The sequence below is a fragment of the Diceros bicornis genome, chromosome 17 (assembly GCF_020826845.1).
Source record: "Diceros bicornis minor isolate mBicDic1 chromosome 17, mDicBic1.mat.cur, whole genome shotgun sequence".
In the NCBI taxonomy this organism is placed as follows: domain Eukaryota; kingdom Metazoa; phylum Chordata; class Mammalia; order Perissodactyla; family Rhinocerotidae; genus Diceros; species Diceros bicornis.
In genome coordinates this window covers 57,619,336-57,636,272 of record NC_080756.1, presented here as the reverse complement: position 1 = coordinate 57,636,272, position 16,937 = coordinate 57,619,336, and the positions used below count along the sequence as shown (strand labels likewise).

General features: G+C 36.3%; 1 protein-coding gene across 6 annotated transcripts in view; it reads right to left on the bottom strand.

The window, feature by feature from the left end:
• The window catches only part of PARP11 (poly(ADP-ribose) polymerase family member 11), a 39,108-nt gene that overhangs the window by 8,209 nt on the left and 13,962 nt on the right, over positions 1–16,937 (bottom strand). Inside the window, exons 2-7 of one of the 6 annotated variants that reach the window (XM_058559030.1) lie at positions 10,920–11,040; positions 9,026–9,154; positions 8,049–8,169; positions 5,422–5,497; positions 2,285–2,357; positions 2,078–2,208 (exon numbers count right to left, since the gene is read on the bottom strand). In XM_058559030.1, coding sequence (XP_058415013.1) covers positions 2,078–2,208; positions 2,285–2,357; positions 5,422–5,497; positions 8,049–8,169; positions 9,026–9,151 — 527 coding nt within the window. In that variant the 5' untranslated portion in view covers positions 9,152–9,154; positions 10,920–11,040. Of the gene's footprint in view, positions 1–2,077; positions 2,209–2,284; positions 2,358–5,421; positions 5,498–8,048; positions 8,170–9,025; positions 9,155–10,632; positions 10,857–10,919; positions 11,041–16,937 lie in introns of those variants that run through there. The other 5 variants (XM_058559027.1, XM_058559028.1, XM_058559029.1 and 2 more) reach the window with 5 other exon arrangements.

The window sequence follows — 16,937 nt, the reverse complement described above, 5'->3', positions numbered from 1 at the left end:
TTCTGTTGTATTTGAAATTATCTCAATGTTCTACATTCTCTCTTGTAATCAAACTTTGGCCCATGCGGCTCCTGATGCCTAGGATGCCCCTCCCCTCTCCTGTGTCTAGCTTAAATAATACCTGCTTTAGCAAGTGCTCCACGATACTTCCCGCCCCACAACATACATCTTCCTTTTGTCACTCAGGGTGAATAGATACCCTCACTTCATGCTCCCAGGATGCCCTGTGCTCACCTCTATGTTTTGTGGTGCAATGGTCTGGCTCTTTGTCTAAGCTATGGTCCTGTACATTGTTATATCCCAAGTGCCTAGAAGAGTGCTTGTCACAAAGTAGGTGCTAAAACATATTTGTTGGAAGAAGGGAGGAAGGAAGAAAGGCCTGGATGACATGCAAACTGATGCCTGATGGACTCACGTGGGCCTCATTGCCTACAGAGTGAGTCACAGGTTACATGACAGTGAGATTGACTACGTTATTTTAGTTCTTCAGGCACATGTCAAAATGACAGGTTGCCCTTACAGTGAGACTCAGTATTTTCTGTCATAGCAGGTGGCAGGTTCCTTTACCATCACAGATTTCTATAGGCCGACATTACATAAAATCATAAAGGGCATTGATAGAATAAAACCGTTTCCAGTGAAATTCTTAGTATAAAATATTTTGGGGATTCACTGGTACATTCTTACCACTAGGATTTAATTGAAGACTCAAATTATGAGTGAGACGAATATGAACTCCACTTCAGAGGCCTGATTACAAATAACGAATTAAGTTTTCATCTGACCATTTTAGAAAAACTTACTTTATTCGCTGAGAGAATAAAACCAAAGGGGAGGGAGGTTTCCATCTTCCTCTACAACAGAATCATCCAAACAAGAACTGAATAAAACCTTTTAAACTCAGTGAAACTCAGTATTGTCAGCAATAAAAGTTGGCTTGGTCCAAAGACTCAAGACTATAAAGAATACAAGCTGAAAACCCCTTATTTTATAATATAAACTACTATGAGAATAAAACCCGGAATTTACTCAGGCCATATAACTGACTTCGCAGAAGCAGGAAAGAACTCCATGTACCATTACCAAACAAGAGTCAGCCTGATTTTCAAGTATATGAGAATGAAATGAGCTAAGGTCCCAGATTTGCTTTAAAATACTTCAGCAACAACAATAATAGCAAAAAAGGAGATAAATTATGTGCGGTAAATCTTGATAAATGTTAAATCAGGGTAGTGGATACACAGGGGTTCTTTATATTAAACTCTATTACTTGAAATTTTCCTGAATAAATATTAAAAGGTCTGTTTATATTAAAAAATATTAAAAATCAAATCTCATACACAAATTTAATATATTTCAGAAAATCACTTATTTAAGTAACACTTGTTATAAAAAAATGCAGCATAAGAGATTAATTTGGATAAAACCTTTAAGTTTTCTGTAATGGGCTTTATTTTTAGGTTAAGTGCACACTGAGCAATCCAATGAGTCATTTCCAGCCCAAACTGAGTAATTAATTGAGATATTGAACCTACAACATAAACTTTGAGCTAAGCAGGAAATTTGAAGGTATTTTTCACAATGTCCTTCAAAACTAAACAAGTGAATGACTACAGGCAAAATAGTATAATTGTTAAAAAAAAAAAAAAATTCAACAGTGTTTCCAGAGACTTCTAATTCAACATAAAAGTCTGAGCCAACAAAGTCCTATCAACAAAATTAAACAGTTCCCCAGATTCCTCTGTAATGCTAATGTCAGCCAAGGTGCACAACCCCAAAGCTTGAGAGCAGAGAGCTTCTGAAAGTGCTGGAGAGACTTTGACCTCCAGCATCGCATTGCAACGTTGTAAGCAACGCCTGCGTTTACTTACAGAGCAGCTCTCTCTGACTCCAAGAATGCTGAAGAAGAAAGCTGAGAGACTAGATCAAAACACGGCAAGAGAGAAACACAGCACATCTACACGGTTCATACGGCATCGCTGAAAATTAACAGAATTCAACATTTGTGCTTCACTATCTCTAAAACTATAAAAGTCTTAGAGGTCAAGGAGAGGGTTCAGATTAGAAACTGTCTCACCTGCAAAAGAACTCCCACAAGTCTAGGTTTTGAATTCTCTGAATTCTTTTAATTCTGTTGCGATCCATTGTTTTCCCAAAGAGACTAGCAACTTCATTATATTCATGTGTTTGATTGTGCAAAGGAATAAGCTGGAAAAAGAAGTTTGCACAGTTTTATTGGGGTCCTTTCCAATCTCTTGCACAGTGTAGTCAGTTCTGCTCTTACCTGATAGGGTACTTCAGTATTCACATTCTCCCAGTGTGCTGGCATGGGGATAGCCTCGTTTTCACAGATATAACTTTAAATAGCAAAAGACAAAACAAAATATTAGAAGTTGATTATAATTATTGCCAAGAATTTAACCTTTTCTCCAAAACTAAATTTTCACGTTTAAGGTATTATAACAAATGCAATTAAGTGTAGCCTCCTGGTTTCTTTGGTTTAAAATATTTATTGAATGTCTACTGTGTGCTACTTTTTAGGTGCTGAATTGAGAAGTTTGATGGAAAACATCCAACCCTACATAACACCAAATTTTCAAAAACAATTGTTTAATTCTGCTTTCTTTTTTCTAAAATTGCCAGAATTTCTTTAAAATGTAAGGAAGATTTTAGATAAAGAAAAAGAGTTTACAAGAAGAAAATCAAACTCTTGATTCAAAAAACCCCTCTTTAACAGATTTATACCGCCTATTAAATAAAATAAAAACTCCTGAGCTGTGCATTCAAAGTCCTTCAAGACCTAACTTAAACCTAAACTTTTCTCTGTTTATCGCCCACTATCACCTACACAGTCCACATTATTCACTTAGTGCAGTCAGTTAGCAAAACTTCTAAAAACTATGGACCATGCTTAAGCCAGTGGATGTGAACACAGAAGACGACAGTAAGTTGGGGGGCTTAACGCCAAAAGGCTGAAACTGACATACCAATCCTCTCTGGTGAGTGCAGGTTACTGGAAGAAATTCATAAATTTCAAGCCTATCTTTAGCTTTCAAAAATTTTAATTTTTGAAAAGATCATATAATCATATGATTTAAAAATTAATAAGTATAAAGAAGTAAACAGTGAATAGTTTCCTTCCCACTCAAGTCCTTGTTCTGTCCTATTCTCACCTCTTGCCCCAACTCCAAGTTATCATTGTTTTTGGTCTTTGGGGTATTCTTCTAGAACTTCTTTGGGTTAACACGAGCCAATTTTTCTCCCTACACAAATGGTAGCATACACATGTTTTTTGCAGCTTTTTTTTTTTTCCACTTAATATGTTCTTAGAGATCTTTCCATATCAGTAGATAGAATCATCATTCCCGAGTCCCCACAAAGAGCCTGGCACATGAAGACACTCAGTAGGTACGGCTGAATGAATGAGTGCATTCTATTTTACAGATGCACAGAATTCCATCGTCTGGATGTACCATAACGTATTTAACAAGTTCCCTGTTGATGATATTTCACTTGTCTTCAGCTTCTTGCTACTGTTAGGAATGCTGCAAAGAACAAGTTTGTCCATTTCTCATTTTACATATCCACTAGTCTGTCTGTAGGATAACATCTTTGAAATAGAATTTCTGGGTCAAAAAATATATTCATTCATGAGTTTGACAGATACTGCTGAAATGCCCTCCTTGAAGATTATACTCATTGACATTCCCACCAGAAATATAGAGAATGCCTATTTTCCAACAATATCTCCAAAGAAGTGTGTTACGAGACTTCTGGATTTTTGTCGATCTGATAGTAAAAAATAGTCTAGTATAATTTGTATTTCTCTTATTATGAGTGAGGTTGTATGAACTATTCAAATTCTTTGCTCACTTTTCTATGGGTTGTTGGTCATTTACTTAGTGATTCCTAGAAGTACTTCATATACTATAGAGATAAACCTTTTGACTATGATAATAAGTAACAATAGTTTTCCCAGTTTTTTGTTTTTTTTTTTCACTTTGCCTAAAGTATCTTTTAGCTATGGAAATTTTTCAAAATTTTTATGTAGCCTACAACCTTAATTAATTGTAAATTCCTTGCCAATAGGAAACATGTACTATTCACCTTGTATTAATAAATGCTCAATATATTCCTGTAATAAATAAATAAACATTTCTATATCAGCACCTACCAACCTTCACCACCCTCCTGTATCCTACCTAACTGTTCCTCCTCTTTCATTATCTTGCTTACTGCCTCCATTCTGGTCAATTCTCTCCCTCGCCTGTCTTTGTCCTGTGGTTTGTATAGTCTGTGACAGAACAAAGTGCTTGACCCCATCATGTGCTTCTTCTCTCCACCAAAATATACCAGATATACTAACATAGTTACAATAACATTTTCTGTTATTATGTCTCATTTTTTTCCCTTATGAAGATAAGTAATTCCTTGATTATATTCCTTGCGCTTAAGAATGAGGATATGATGTTGCTGGTAAGGATATAATATTCTTCATATTCCGTGGAAGTACTAGAGCATTCATTATATAAGTACTTGAATAACTTTAAATCATGATGCTAAAATATAAGCCAAAAGTCTTAAGAAACAAACTGATAAAAACTTAAAACATTTCTTTCCTTACTCTGATCCTTTCAAAATATCTCCTTGGAAGGAGGAAATGGTATCCCCTACAATTCATATATTAACATTTTCTTTTCTCTTTCAATTTAAATTCTTTGAATTGCAAGAATTTCAATACTGGCTGAGGAACCGTTCCAGAAAATAGGAGACATGCTCCAAGATTTTTCCCTTCAATTCCATTCACATGAAAAACAAATACTTATTCTCTCCTGGCACTTCCACCTCTCTTTTCAGGCTATATACAGCTTAGAGGTGGCAAAAAGGAAAACTCGCAACCCAAATCCAGGGAACAGGTAGCTGTGCTGTCGTCCGTTTGCTCCCATCTTCCTTGGGTCTCCTTTAGTCACCACAGATGCGAAATTACTTCTAGGAGTTGCCCCACGGGGATCAGTGGAGGTGGAGACAAAGTGGGCAACTACTTAGGATTTATGGCCCCAGTAATTGGATGGTTCTGTGAGAGCATTTCCAAGTTAATTCAAACTTACTTCAGCAGGTTATTTTAAGTATTTATAGCAGAGACCATACGGCATTTTGTAACTACCATGCAAACTGTTCTAAAGAATTGAAAAGTATAAATATAGAAGGGGAAATGAAAAGGATAACAGGAAAAGTAACACGGGCAGAAAATACTAATATTGCTATTTCATCAACTAATATGAAATTCAGTAATGAAAAGATCGATATTAAGATCATTAAATAATCTATCCAAACATTTCAGCCTATTTGTTCCTCTGTCAAGTATTAAGAAAGAGGGAGAGGAGAAGCTCACTCTTTCCACCCCTGTTCTCTTTACAATACCTGAAAGCACTGATAGAAAAGGGGGCTCTTTTTATCAAGCGCTGTTTTCCAGTGGTGAGATTCATTTGCTTCATTTCTGTATACAAACACAAAGATATTAGATAAATTACAGAAACATGTGCTAAAAACTGTCATGAAGATTTGTAGCCACACTACATGATGGTCAGGAATCATGGAGCTCTGGCAGCAGCTGACAAGCACAGTATACTAAGGATACTTTACCACATATCTAGTTATCCTCTCATAGAAGTGCTGCTGAGGGAGCACAGCTTCACTGCCTGAGCTAAGCTCACAAGTAAGGATGCTAATCTCATACACTGCTCAGTATGCAGGGTCTATTCCTTTCTGTATCACACTTAGGTTAAACTGACCCTAAAATGGAAAAGGTCTAAACTTTGGACAATTAAGAGTACTAGAAAGAGAAAGAAATTATAGTACTGAATTTTCTGGTTGGTTTATTAAGTGGAAAATGTACTTTGATTTCTCCAAAAATTTTGAAAATGATAAAAAAGATACATTACTATTACAAAACTTGTACAATTCACAGAATTTCAAAAATTTATACATTTCTTGCCTTCTCTTTAAATTATATACCTAAACCAAAAAACAGAAAACCTAGGTAGACTCAACACATACTTACGCAGTCATGCATCGCTTAACAACAGGGACGCTTTCTGAGAAATGTGTCATTGTGTAAACGTCATACAGTGTACTTACACAAACCTAGATGGTGTAGACTACCACACACCTAGACTGTATGGTACTAATCCGAGGGGACCACCATCGTATATGTGGTCTGTTGTTGGCCAAAACATCCTAATGTGGCACATGACTATATAAGAGATTCTAGTGATAAAAGACTAATTAACCAGAAGTATCACTTTCTTCTTTCATCTATGCCTCAGCTATGGCAATAGTTATCAGGTCCATTTCTTCATTCCCACAAAGTTAATTAAGTACTTAGTCTTAACGTGAGATTCTAGTCAGTTTATCTTGTCGAATTGCCATCATTCCATTCCAAAATAAAGGGGTTCACCCACCCAGGCAAACGCTGTATCAAGTCTGTTCTGTCCTAGGCTCTGCACACACTGGCATTACAGCCACACAGGGAAAAAGCAAGATCGCCTCAGCACATGGAGTGAAACCTGTGGTGGCTTCCTCCTATACCACCTCATTTTGACTTTACTTTTCATCATTTTTACAGAGAACCTGAGTTGGCTTGTGGCAGCACAGTTGGGGCTAATTTTGCAAATAGTACATGTAAAATGCTAATACCTATACCTTTGAAACAGTATCATTATATAGAGGGTTGGGGAACTTGAGTTATTATATGTAACTCCTGTCCTTTGATAAAGATGTTTTTTAATAAACTGCATTGTCTGAGAGAAAGCTTCCAAAAGATACAGTTTACTAGAAAATATTCTTTCAGAAACATGTGTCTTGCTGGATTATCTCCCATATGCTTTGACAAACTTCATCCTCTACATGAAGCCTGATGCCCGTGAGTATCATTATGTCTCGGTGTTGCTTCAAAACTGGCAGCTGTACACAAGACTAACATGTCCACCAGACACCTTCTGTCTAGACTGCAGCAGGAAGACAAATGTTGGGGACCCGTTAAAGGCAGCCTATTTGCCTAATGTCATGAAAAAAAGTTATGGTTAGTCAGGAGTAAGAATCTAATGGTTTTAACTCTTGATAAAAACAAATAAAAGCTTTGGGGGGCAATAACCATTACAGATTTGGTTGTATCAACCTCTTACCAGACAAATCCCCTTCACCACTTCTGGGCCTTGGCTCATCCTAGGGACTTGCCTATGGTTTCACCACCCTACCTCAGCAAAACACACTACTAACTCTGTCATAAAGACACCACTCACAAACACTGGGGAAGAAGAGCCAGAGCACTGGACTGAGGAGCAACCAAAATGCACTTGCATTAAGAAAGCCTCCCCTTCCAGGTCTTGTCTGCCTCTAAGCAGCAAACAGCTAAAGCTAGCAGCTTGAAACTGAAGGGGCTGAATCCAACAGGTTTTCCATGGGATACCTAAAAACACACCCGTATATCATAAATGAAATCCAAAGTGCCGCTGATTTCCAGATTAGCTGGTTAATCTGTGGAAGGGCCAATGAAATCAGAAAATGGCAGAAGGCAATGTCCATTGAAAAAATAGTTTTCTGGCAAAGACACCAAGAGACGGGTCATTCAGCTGAACTTTCATCTTAAAACTATCACCACCTACCTATGACTCTGTTACTTAACCTCTCAGATTGATCCTGAAGATAAAAAAGTTCCTATCTATTTCAAAAGACTGATGGCTTGATGAATAAAACAACAGCTAAAAAGTGTTTTATGTTCCTTAGAAGAGAAGCATTATGTAAAATCAAAAAACATGACAATCTCCATATACATTAGTATCTATAAGCATAAAAATATTCCTTTACAAAAGGTAATGTTCCTCAAGTAGATGTTAAATTTTGAGTTTTTATAGAGGTATTTTTGTGTATTACAAAAAAGGATTTACTTCACTGTTTACAAATATATCAACTAATCCTGATCTTCAGAACCACAGATTTTACCATATCAATATACTAAAAACACACAACTATTAGGGAAAAAAACATACCTGCAAAGTCTATCTTGTAGCTGAATTTGGAAGTAGTAAAAGAAATGGAGCCACAAGGGTTTGTTTTGAAGCTTTTTTCGATATCTTCACTGCTAACTGAACACTGAATGTTGGTATCCGGCTTTAAGACAAACCAGAAAGTTTCATTTACCAGCTGTTCACATTAACGGCTTGGCCACAGAGGTGGTACTGTGGTCACAGAGACAGAGAATGGAGGGAGGAGGGAAACTTACTAATCATCTGTTCTAGTTCCCAACACAGAGGGAGAATCACAGCTCAGCCAGCATGTTGAAAATGGTTTAAGGATTTCCACCAAAGAAACTTCAACTGGTTATAATCCCTTTTTCCAAATTATTACCATTTTTACAAATTGTTACAATCATTATACTTCCTAAGTGGCTCAAATTAAATCTTCTTTAAGTAGTCTGGTGAGTAAAAAAGACCACAAGCTTTTGAGTATGGGTTCAAATCTCATCTTAACCATCAACTACCTGAGTGACTCTGGATAAATTACGTTAACTTTTCTGAGTTTCACTCTCTTTGGCTGTTAAGACAGTCTTAAGATCTGCTTCAGAGCTGTTGTGAAGATAAAGGAGAAGATATATGTACAACACCTAACATAATACCTGGCATACAGAAGGTGTTTAATATGGGCTTGTTCTCTTCCCTTTCTCTTTGTCCACCAAATCAAACTTGGAGTTGCTCAGATGTACTGATACCATGCAACTCTCAGTCATATTCGCCCTCTGTACACAGAGAAAACACATACTGTTTCTTCTAAATAAATTATTGTGAAAACCTGGGGAAAAGAAAAGGAAAAGAACGAGAATAATTTCTAATTTTTCTTTTAGTTAGGCTATCTGATTTCCTTAAGGTTTGATTTCTTTCAGGTTCTGCATTCACACTCATTTTAGACATCAGCAGGATGATGCTAAGTGACCCTCAACCCTTCTGCTACATTTGAGGACATGACATACCTGAAACATGTGCCACTTTCCACATTCTGCCAAGTAAAACCAGCCCCACTGCGTATCTGAGGTGTCCATCTCATCCATCTCACTCTCTGTCCTTTTGGATAAGAATTCTTCTGTTTTGTGAAACATCTCCTGAAAAGCCAGCAAGAAGTACAGGAAGAAATAATTTTCTTAATAACCAACATACTTTTTACATATTTTTATTCTTACAAAGAACTGTATTCCAAGAGTCTTTCCCACAGTGGTACTTTAAAAATAGCATTCTATCATACATATTGGCTCTGAAGATAAACATTTACAAAGCTTGACTATCACTGCTTAACAAATAAGATGAACAACCATACACTTAGGTAGGGGGTATCAATGCCCATCCAACCATTTAAGTAAGCTCGATCAACACTGATAAGCACTCCAGATTCTCAGTATAGTGCCAAGAAACTTCTGTCTTATCTTATGCTCATGTATTTGGCCAAAAGGATCTATGCTATTACAACTAGTTAAGACCAAATACATCTGCATTTTATTTTAAACGTTTATTTCATTTAATGGCCTAGAAAGATGTTTATAATATATAGTGTTGAGTACAAAAGAAGGTCACAATAAATAGAAATAGTATGATCCAATTTTAATAAAAAATACATCTATATTTACCCACATAAATGTAGGTGTACATCCATGTATGTAGATGTATAAGTACACACACACAGAAAAAAGTCCAGATGGCTATACAACAATTTATCTTAGTTTTTTCTGAGTGTTAGGATAACAATAATAATAATAACAGTAACTAACTCTTATATGGCTCTGACTTCTACGGATCTGACTATGTGCCAAGCACTGTTCTAAGTACTGTACAGATAGTAACTCATTTAGGCCTCACAACAACCCCAAATTTATAAATGAGGAAACTGGGGCACAGAGAGCTCATATAATGGGGAAGCCAGGATTCAGACCCAGGCAGTCTGGACCCAGGGCCTGTGCGCTTAACCACCATGGTATACTGTCTTATACTTCATGATCAATGATTATATAATCTCACTCTATCACGTACCTCATGGACACATTATCTTTGAAAAGTTTTAAACATTCTCGGGTGGAGATTATGATGAAGAAGAGGTCAACCAGAAAAGGAGTAAAGAGGTTAATCAAAGAAGAGTACACTTTATCTGGAATGTGGCTTTCTGTTCTCATTCTTTAAGAGTTTTTTAATTATTAACTTAAATTTGCATAACTAATACATGAAAACATTCTCCTTGCAAAAAATCAGAACATTCAAGATATAGCTAAAGATTTTTTCGACCATCACTTCCATTCCGGTACCTTCTCACCTTCCTTCTCCAGGGTTAACCAATGCTATCAACTTACTATGTATGTTTCACACTTTTCTGAGTGTGTGTGTGTGTGTGTGTGTGTGTAATCATATACACACATATAAACATATGGTTATTGGTGATCTGTTAAAAATTTGATTTCCTATATCTTTGATTTATTTTTTTCACAAAGAATATGTACTACTCGAGTAATTTGGAAAATATTTGTTTTTAATTTAATTATTTAAAATGTCCATCCTGTTTCCAGAAGCTGTGTAACCTGGGATAAGTTTCCATTACCTTGTCTGGGCCACAGTTTCCTCTTCACAAAGTGGAGATGAAAGGCTCCTTCCTCACTGGGTTGTTGTCAGAAATGAGTGAGATAACACAGTAAAGTACCAAGTACAGCACCTGAGCTCAATGAAGGGGGCTGGTTATTTGTTATTCATGTTTGGAAACTCTCCAAGGAATGCTTTATGATTATTTTCTGGATTTTCCCTTCATGTCTTAAAGTTAATTGGCTGCTAAGAAATGAAAAACAGAACACCCTAGGGTCAAGAGCTTCCAGTTTAGGAGCCACTGTTTACCTTATACACTCTAACCAAATAATGAAGGCAATGATCTAACAGTTAGGATCGACGGCGCAGGTGAACTATTCACACATCCTGTTCTTCCCTCTACTGCTGTTCACGTCATTTGGCCATCTTACTGTGAGAGACAAAGAAAGCAAGAGTGACCTCAATTTAGCTTTTCTTCTGAAAATAACCAGAAAAATTTGGAAGAATGAGTTTGAAGGTATTAAGATAAATATTTGGCTTATGAGTTCTATCTCTTCTCTATTAGCAAAGGGAATGGGAAATAGAAAAGTACCCTTTATACAGCATACATGCAACATGTGTGCTTTGCTACATCACACTGTTTCTAAGATCACACTTTAAGCCAGGTTACAAGTGAAGGTGTTTTACTAAAGTCCATTCAGAACTTTCCGTCATGACTAGCTTTGGGTGGGACCTAGGACAGACGCATATTTATCCCTGGTTTTAGAGAGGGCAGCACTATAGACAGGGACCACTGTATTGAACGTTCCTAAAGCACTTCTGATTTTATAAAATTCTCTGTCAATTTACACTATTTGTTCCTCCACAATCCAAGGTGCAGAAGTCATTATTCTCCAATTAACGTTAGGAAAAAACTGAAGCAGAGAAAATACAATTATTTTGTCTAGCATCCTGGAATTAGCAGTACAAAGAAGATTCAAGAGAAACCCAAGGCCTCCTGAGCGCTGGTTCTTCCCCAGGCTGCCAACCTCCACCGCCTCATTTCACACGCAGAGTTGTCCCTTCTCTCCTGCTGCCAAAGCTTAATATGACTGCTTGGCTTCACAGATGCTACGGCTTTCTTTCCAAAGACAGTTCAGAAAACTAAATCCTACAATTTCCTACAAAACTTTTCCCTCCAAAGGAATGGCTATTCTGTATAATTACGCTCAAAAAATATGTCAAGTTTAAATTAATAACTTTAAAATACTGCCACCAGAGCAATAATGGATCTAGGTTAGAACACATTTATAAGCAATAAAAGGAACATGTGCAAGTTGCCTGTCACTGAGTAGGCAATTACTGTTAGCTAAATGAATCAGTTCAGCCCCAGTGCCATACTCTGCCTTGGTTTTCCAGTTTTTAATTAGCAGATACTGATACTTCCTGCACATCAGCCTGTGAAGAAAAACGGAATAGTATAAAACGGAAAAGAATTTTGTAAATCTTCAAGTGGGATGGGTATGCCGGTGGGACCTGTCTATAATGCTATCTATTCCAAAAGGAATATTTATGGAGCCTGGGAATGGTCTGGATCATCAAATTGAAAGGCGATGTGGAAAATGAGTTTAAAGTCAAAATTCTGGTCCATAGAAGAAAAACAATGCCACCTTCCAGACTGGTTGAAAGCTTTCTGGTAAATTTATTACAATAAACAAAGTATAATTTATTTTGTTAGTATAAACATAATACCTTGAGGAAATCATATTTGGTAATGAAAACTTCCTTGTCTTTTATAGAAAGAAGATCCAAAATCTGATATTCAAAGCTTAAAAACAGGGTGGAAATTTTGGAATGACAAGGTAAAGAGTTCGGTGGACTCTCTCCCCAGCAAAACCGCATTTTAACTGGTGAACATTATTTAAAAAAATAAATAAATAAATTTAAAGTCTCTGGAAATTGTCCGAAGGGCATACAGCAAATGGAGAAACATTAATTCAAGAAAATCTACTAAATCTCAGTCAGAACAGGCAAAAGTCTGTGGCGTTTGAACCAAGACCTGCTCCATTACCCCCACTCCACCAGCTCTGTGTTATAGAAGCTCTACCTCAGGTGTGTGCAGACAAGACAGGGGCTCCCTTTCCCTTCAGCTCCCAGTCTGGGGCTAGTTTCACCCTAGAGGGTGCAGGCTTCTGGTGTTTCTCATCCCTTCAGCCCAGAGGTACAGAGGTCTATCCCGGGCAGGCACACAGAGAGCTGGTCTCCTTTCCTCCAGCCAGTCCACACTCATTTGGTGGAAGCGCTACTCCTGGCCCAGCAGACTAACAACACTAGGCCCTGAGTGCTAGCACCCCAGTTGGCTCACAGGGTTGAGGTTTCCTGCCAGGAGGAGTAAGTCAAGAAGACCAGAGGCAGCCACCACCCTTCCCACCCAGTACCCACTCAAAGAGTGGGGTGTCACTCTGGGAAAAGTGGGCCCCCAACCCCAGGTGCAGTGGCACAGAGGTTCTATTGTAGGGGAAAGGCACGCCACAAGGACACAGACTTGCACACCTCTACCTGAGGAGATTAACTTTATTTGGAACACAGAGTAGAGAACCTCATGCCTAAGAGCACTATCCAAAAAAAAAATGGAAATCTTGACGAAAACCAATTAAGAAGGCAACAGATGTTAGCTCAGGGCCAGTCTTCCTCAGCAAAAAGAAAAAAAAAAACAATTGGCATGGATGTTAGCTCAGGGCTGATCCTCCTCACAAAAAGAAAAAAAACCATTAAGAAGAGGCTCAAAGCTCTGATACAAGCAGAATGGCAGAGCAGAGAAATTTAATATAGTGAATCAGGGACAGCCAAGAAAAGCCCTCCTGGATTAGAGTCAACCACAGGACATTTTATCATATGTTATGGCATAAAACAAGTCTCAATAAATTTAAAAGGAACAAAATCATACAAACTATGTTTTCTAACCAAAATGGAATTAAATTACTAATCAATAACAGATGGAAATTTGGGAACTTCACAAATATATGAAATTAAACAACACAATACTAAATAACAAATGAGTAAAAAAATATATAAATTTCTCTTATAGAAATTAAAAAGTATGTTGAGATGAATGAAAATTAATACACAACATACCAAAACTTATGGAATGCAGCTAAAGCAGTGCTCAGAGGAAAACGTATAGTTGTAAATGCCTATATTAAAAAGGAAAAAAACTCTCAAATCAAAAACTAATATTCCACCTTAAGAAAATAGAAAGAAAAAAGCAAACTAAATCCAAAGCAAGCAAAAAGAAAAAAATAATAAAGGTTAGAGAAGAAAAAAAAATGTAGAGAATAGAAAACAATAGAGAAAATCAAAACCAAAAGTTGGTTTATTTGCAAAGAAAAACAAAATTGACAAACTTTTAACTAGACTGACAAGGAAAAAAAGAGGGAAGACTCAAATTACTAGAATGAGGAATGAAAGAGAGGACATCAATACTGACCTTACAGAAATAAAAAGGATTATAAAGGAATACTATGAACAACTGTATCCCAAGAATTTAGATATCTTAGATGAAATGAGCAAATTCCTAGATAAACAAAAATTATCAAACTGACTCAAGAAGAAAGAAAAAGTCTGAATAGGACTATAACAAACAAAGAGATCAAATCAGTAGTTTAAAAACTTTCCACAAAGAAAAGTCTAGTGCCAGATTGCTTCACTGGTGAAATTTACCAAATATTCAATGAAAAACAAATACCAATGCCTCACAAAGTCTTCCAAAAAATAAAAGAGGAAGGAATACTCCTCAAACTCATTCTATGAGGCTGACAGTACTCTGATACAAAACCAAAAAAGGAGATCACAAGAAAAGAAAACTAGAGACAAATGTTCCTATGAATACAGGAAAAAGAAAAAGTTTTCAACCTAATACTGGCCAACTGAATCCAGAAACATATAAAAAGGGGTGTACACCATGACCAAATGGGATTTTCCCTAGGAACAAAAGGCTGGCTTAGCATACAAAAAAATCAATTAATGTAATATGCCATATTAATAGAATAAAAAACAAAAAACCAAATGATCATTTTAGTACACAAAGAAAAAGAATCTGACAAAATCCAAAACACTTTCATGATAAAAATGGTCAAAAAACTAGAATAGAAGGGAACTGTCTCAACTTGATAAAGAACATCTACAAAACCTCCATAGCCAAGATCACACTTACTGTTGAAAGACCAAATGCTTTATAAGAACAAGATGAGGATGTCTGCTCTCACTAATTCTATTTAACATTGTACTGGAGCTTCTAGCCAGGGCAATTAGCCAAGAAAAATAAATAAAAATGCATCCAAATTGGAAAGGAAGGAGTAAGACTCTCTATTTGTAGAAAGTTTTAAGGAATCCACTAAAGAATTACTAGAACTAATAAACAAGTTCAGCAAGTTTTCAAGATAAAAGATCAATATACAAAACTCAATTATGTTTCTATACTTTAACAAAGAACACTGCAAAAATGAAATTAAGAAAACAATTCCATTTACAATAATGCCAAAAAGAATAGGACACTTAGGAGTAAGTTTAACAAGAGATGTGTAAGATGTATACAGCGAAAACTTCTTAACACTGTTGAAATAAATGAAAGAAAATCTAAATAAATAGGAAGACATCCCATGTTCACAGATCAGAAGACTTAATATTGTTCAGATGGCAATACCTCTCAAGTTGATGTACAGATTCAATGCATTACCTAACAAAATCCCTGCTGGCCTTTTTGCAGAAATTGACAAGCTGATCCTAAAATTTGTGTGGAAATGCAAAGGCCCCAGAATAGCCAAGCAATCTTGAAAAGGAACAAATTTGGAGGATTTACACTTCCTGATTTCAAAACTTAATACAAAGCTACAGTAAACAAGCAAGGGGAGAACTGGCATGAGTACAGATAAAGATCAATGAAACAGACCTGAGAGTTCAGAAAAAAACCCTTATATTTATGGTCAACTGATTTTCAAAAAACGTGCCAAGACAATTTAATGGAGGAGAGAACAGTCTTTTCAACAAACAGTTTTGGGACAACCAGCTATCCCCATGCAAAAAATTGAAAATGGACCCCTAACTCACATCATACACCAAAATTAACTAAAATGAATCATAGTCCTAAATGTTAAGAGCCAAAACTATAAAACTCTTAGATGAAAACATAGGAACAATCTTTGCGACCTTGGGTTAGGCAGTGGTTTCTTAGACATGACACCAAAAGCATAAGCAACAAAAGTAGATAAATTGGACTACACCAAAATTAAAAACTTTAGGGGTACAAATGATACCTTCAAGAAAGTGAAAAGACAATCCACAAAAAGGGAAAGAACAATTGCAAATCACATATATGATAAGGAACTTGTATCCAGAATACATAAAGAACTCTTATAACTCAATTTAAAAAAAGGAAAATAATCCAATTTAAAAATGAGCAAAGGCTATGAATAGATATTTCTCCAGAGAAGATAAACAAATGGCCAAGAAGCACATGAGAAAATGCTCAATATCTTTAGTCAACAGGGAATGCAAATCAAAACCACAATGAGATAACACTTCACACTTACTAGTATGTCCACTGTCGAAAAGACAGACAATAACAAGTGTTGTTAAAGACATGGAGAAATTGGAATCTTCATACATTGTAAGATATCTACTGGTGGGAACGTAAAATGGTGCAGTGACTTTGGAAAGGTCTGCAGTTCCTCAAAAAGTTAAACATAGAGTTAACATATAATCCAGTAATTCTACCCCAAGATATATACCCAAGGAAAGCAAAAATATACATTCACAAAACCTGCATGCAAATATTCATAGAAGAATTATTCATAATAGCCAAAAAGTGGAACAATCTACATGTCCATCAACTGATGAATGGATAAAGTATGGAACTTCATTACAATGGAATGTTATTCAGCCTTAGAAAGAAATGAAGTACTAATAAATGCTACATGCATGAACCTTGAAAACATTTTGCTAAGTGAAAGATACAAGATGCAAAAGACCATATATTGTATGATTCCATTGAAATGTACAGAATAGGCAAATCAATAGAAAGAGAAAGTACATTAGTGATTGCTTGGGACTGGCAAGAAGGAGAAAGGGGAAAGACTGTTAACGGGTAGTGGTTTCTTTTGGGCCTGAGAAAAATGTTCTACCATTCAATTGTGGTAATGGTTGCATAACCCTAGGAATCTACTAAAAAACATTGCATTGTAGACTTTCAGTGGGTTAATTGTATGGTATGTGAATTACATCTAAACAAAGGTACTCCTTTTAAAAGCTAAGAAACAAAGAACTGGACTCGTACAGCCAGGTAAAAACTGA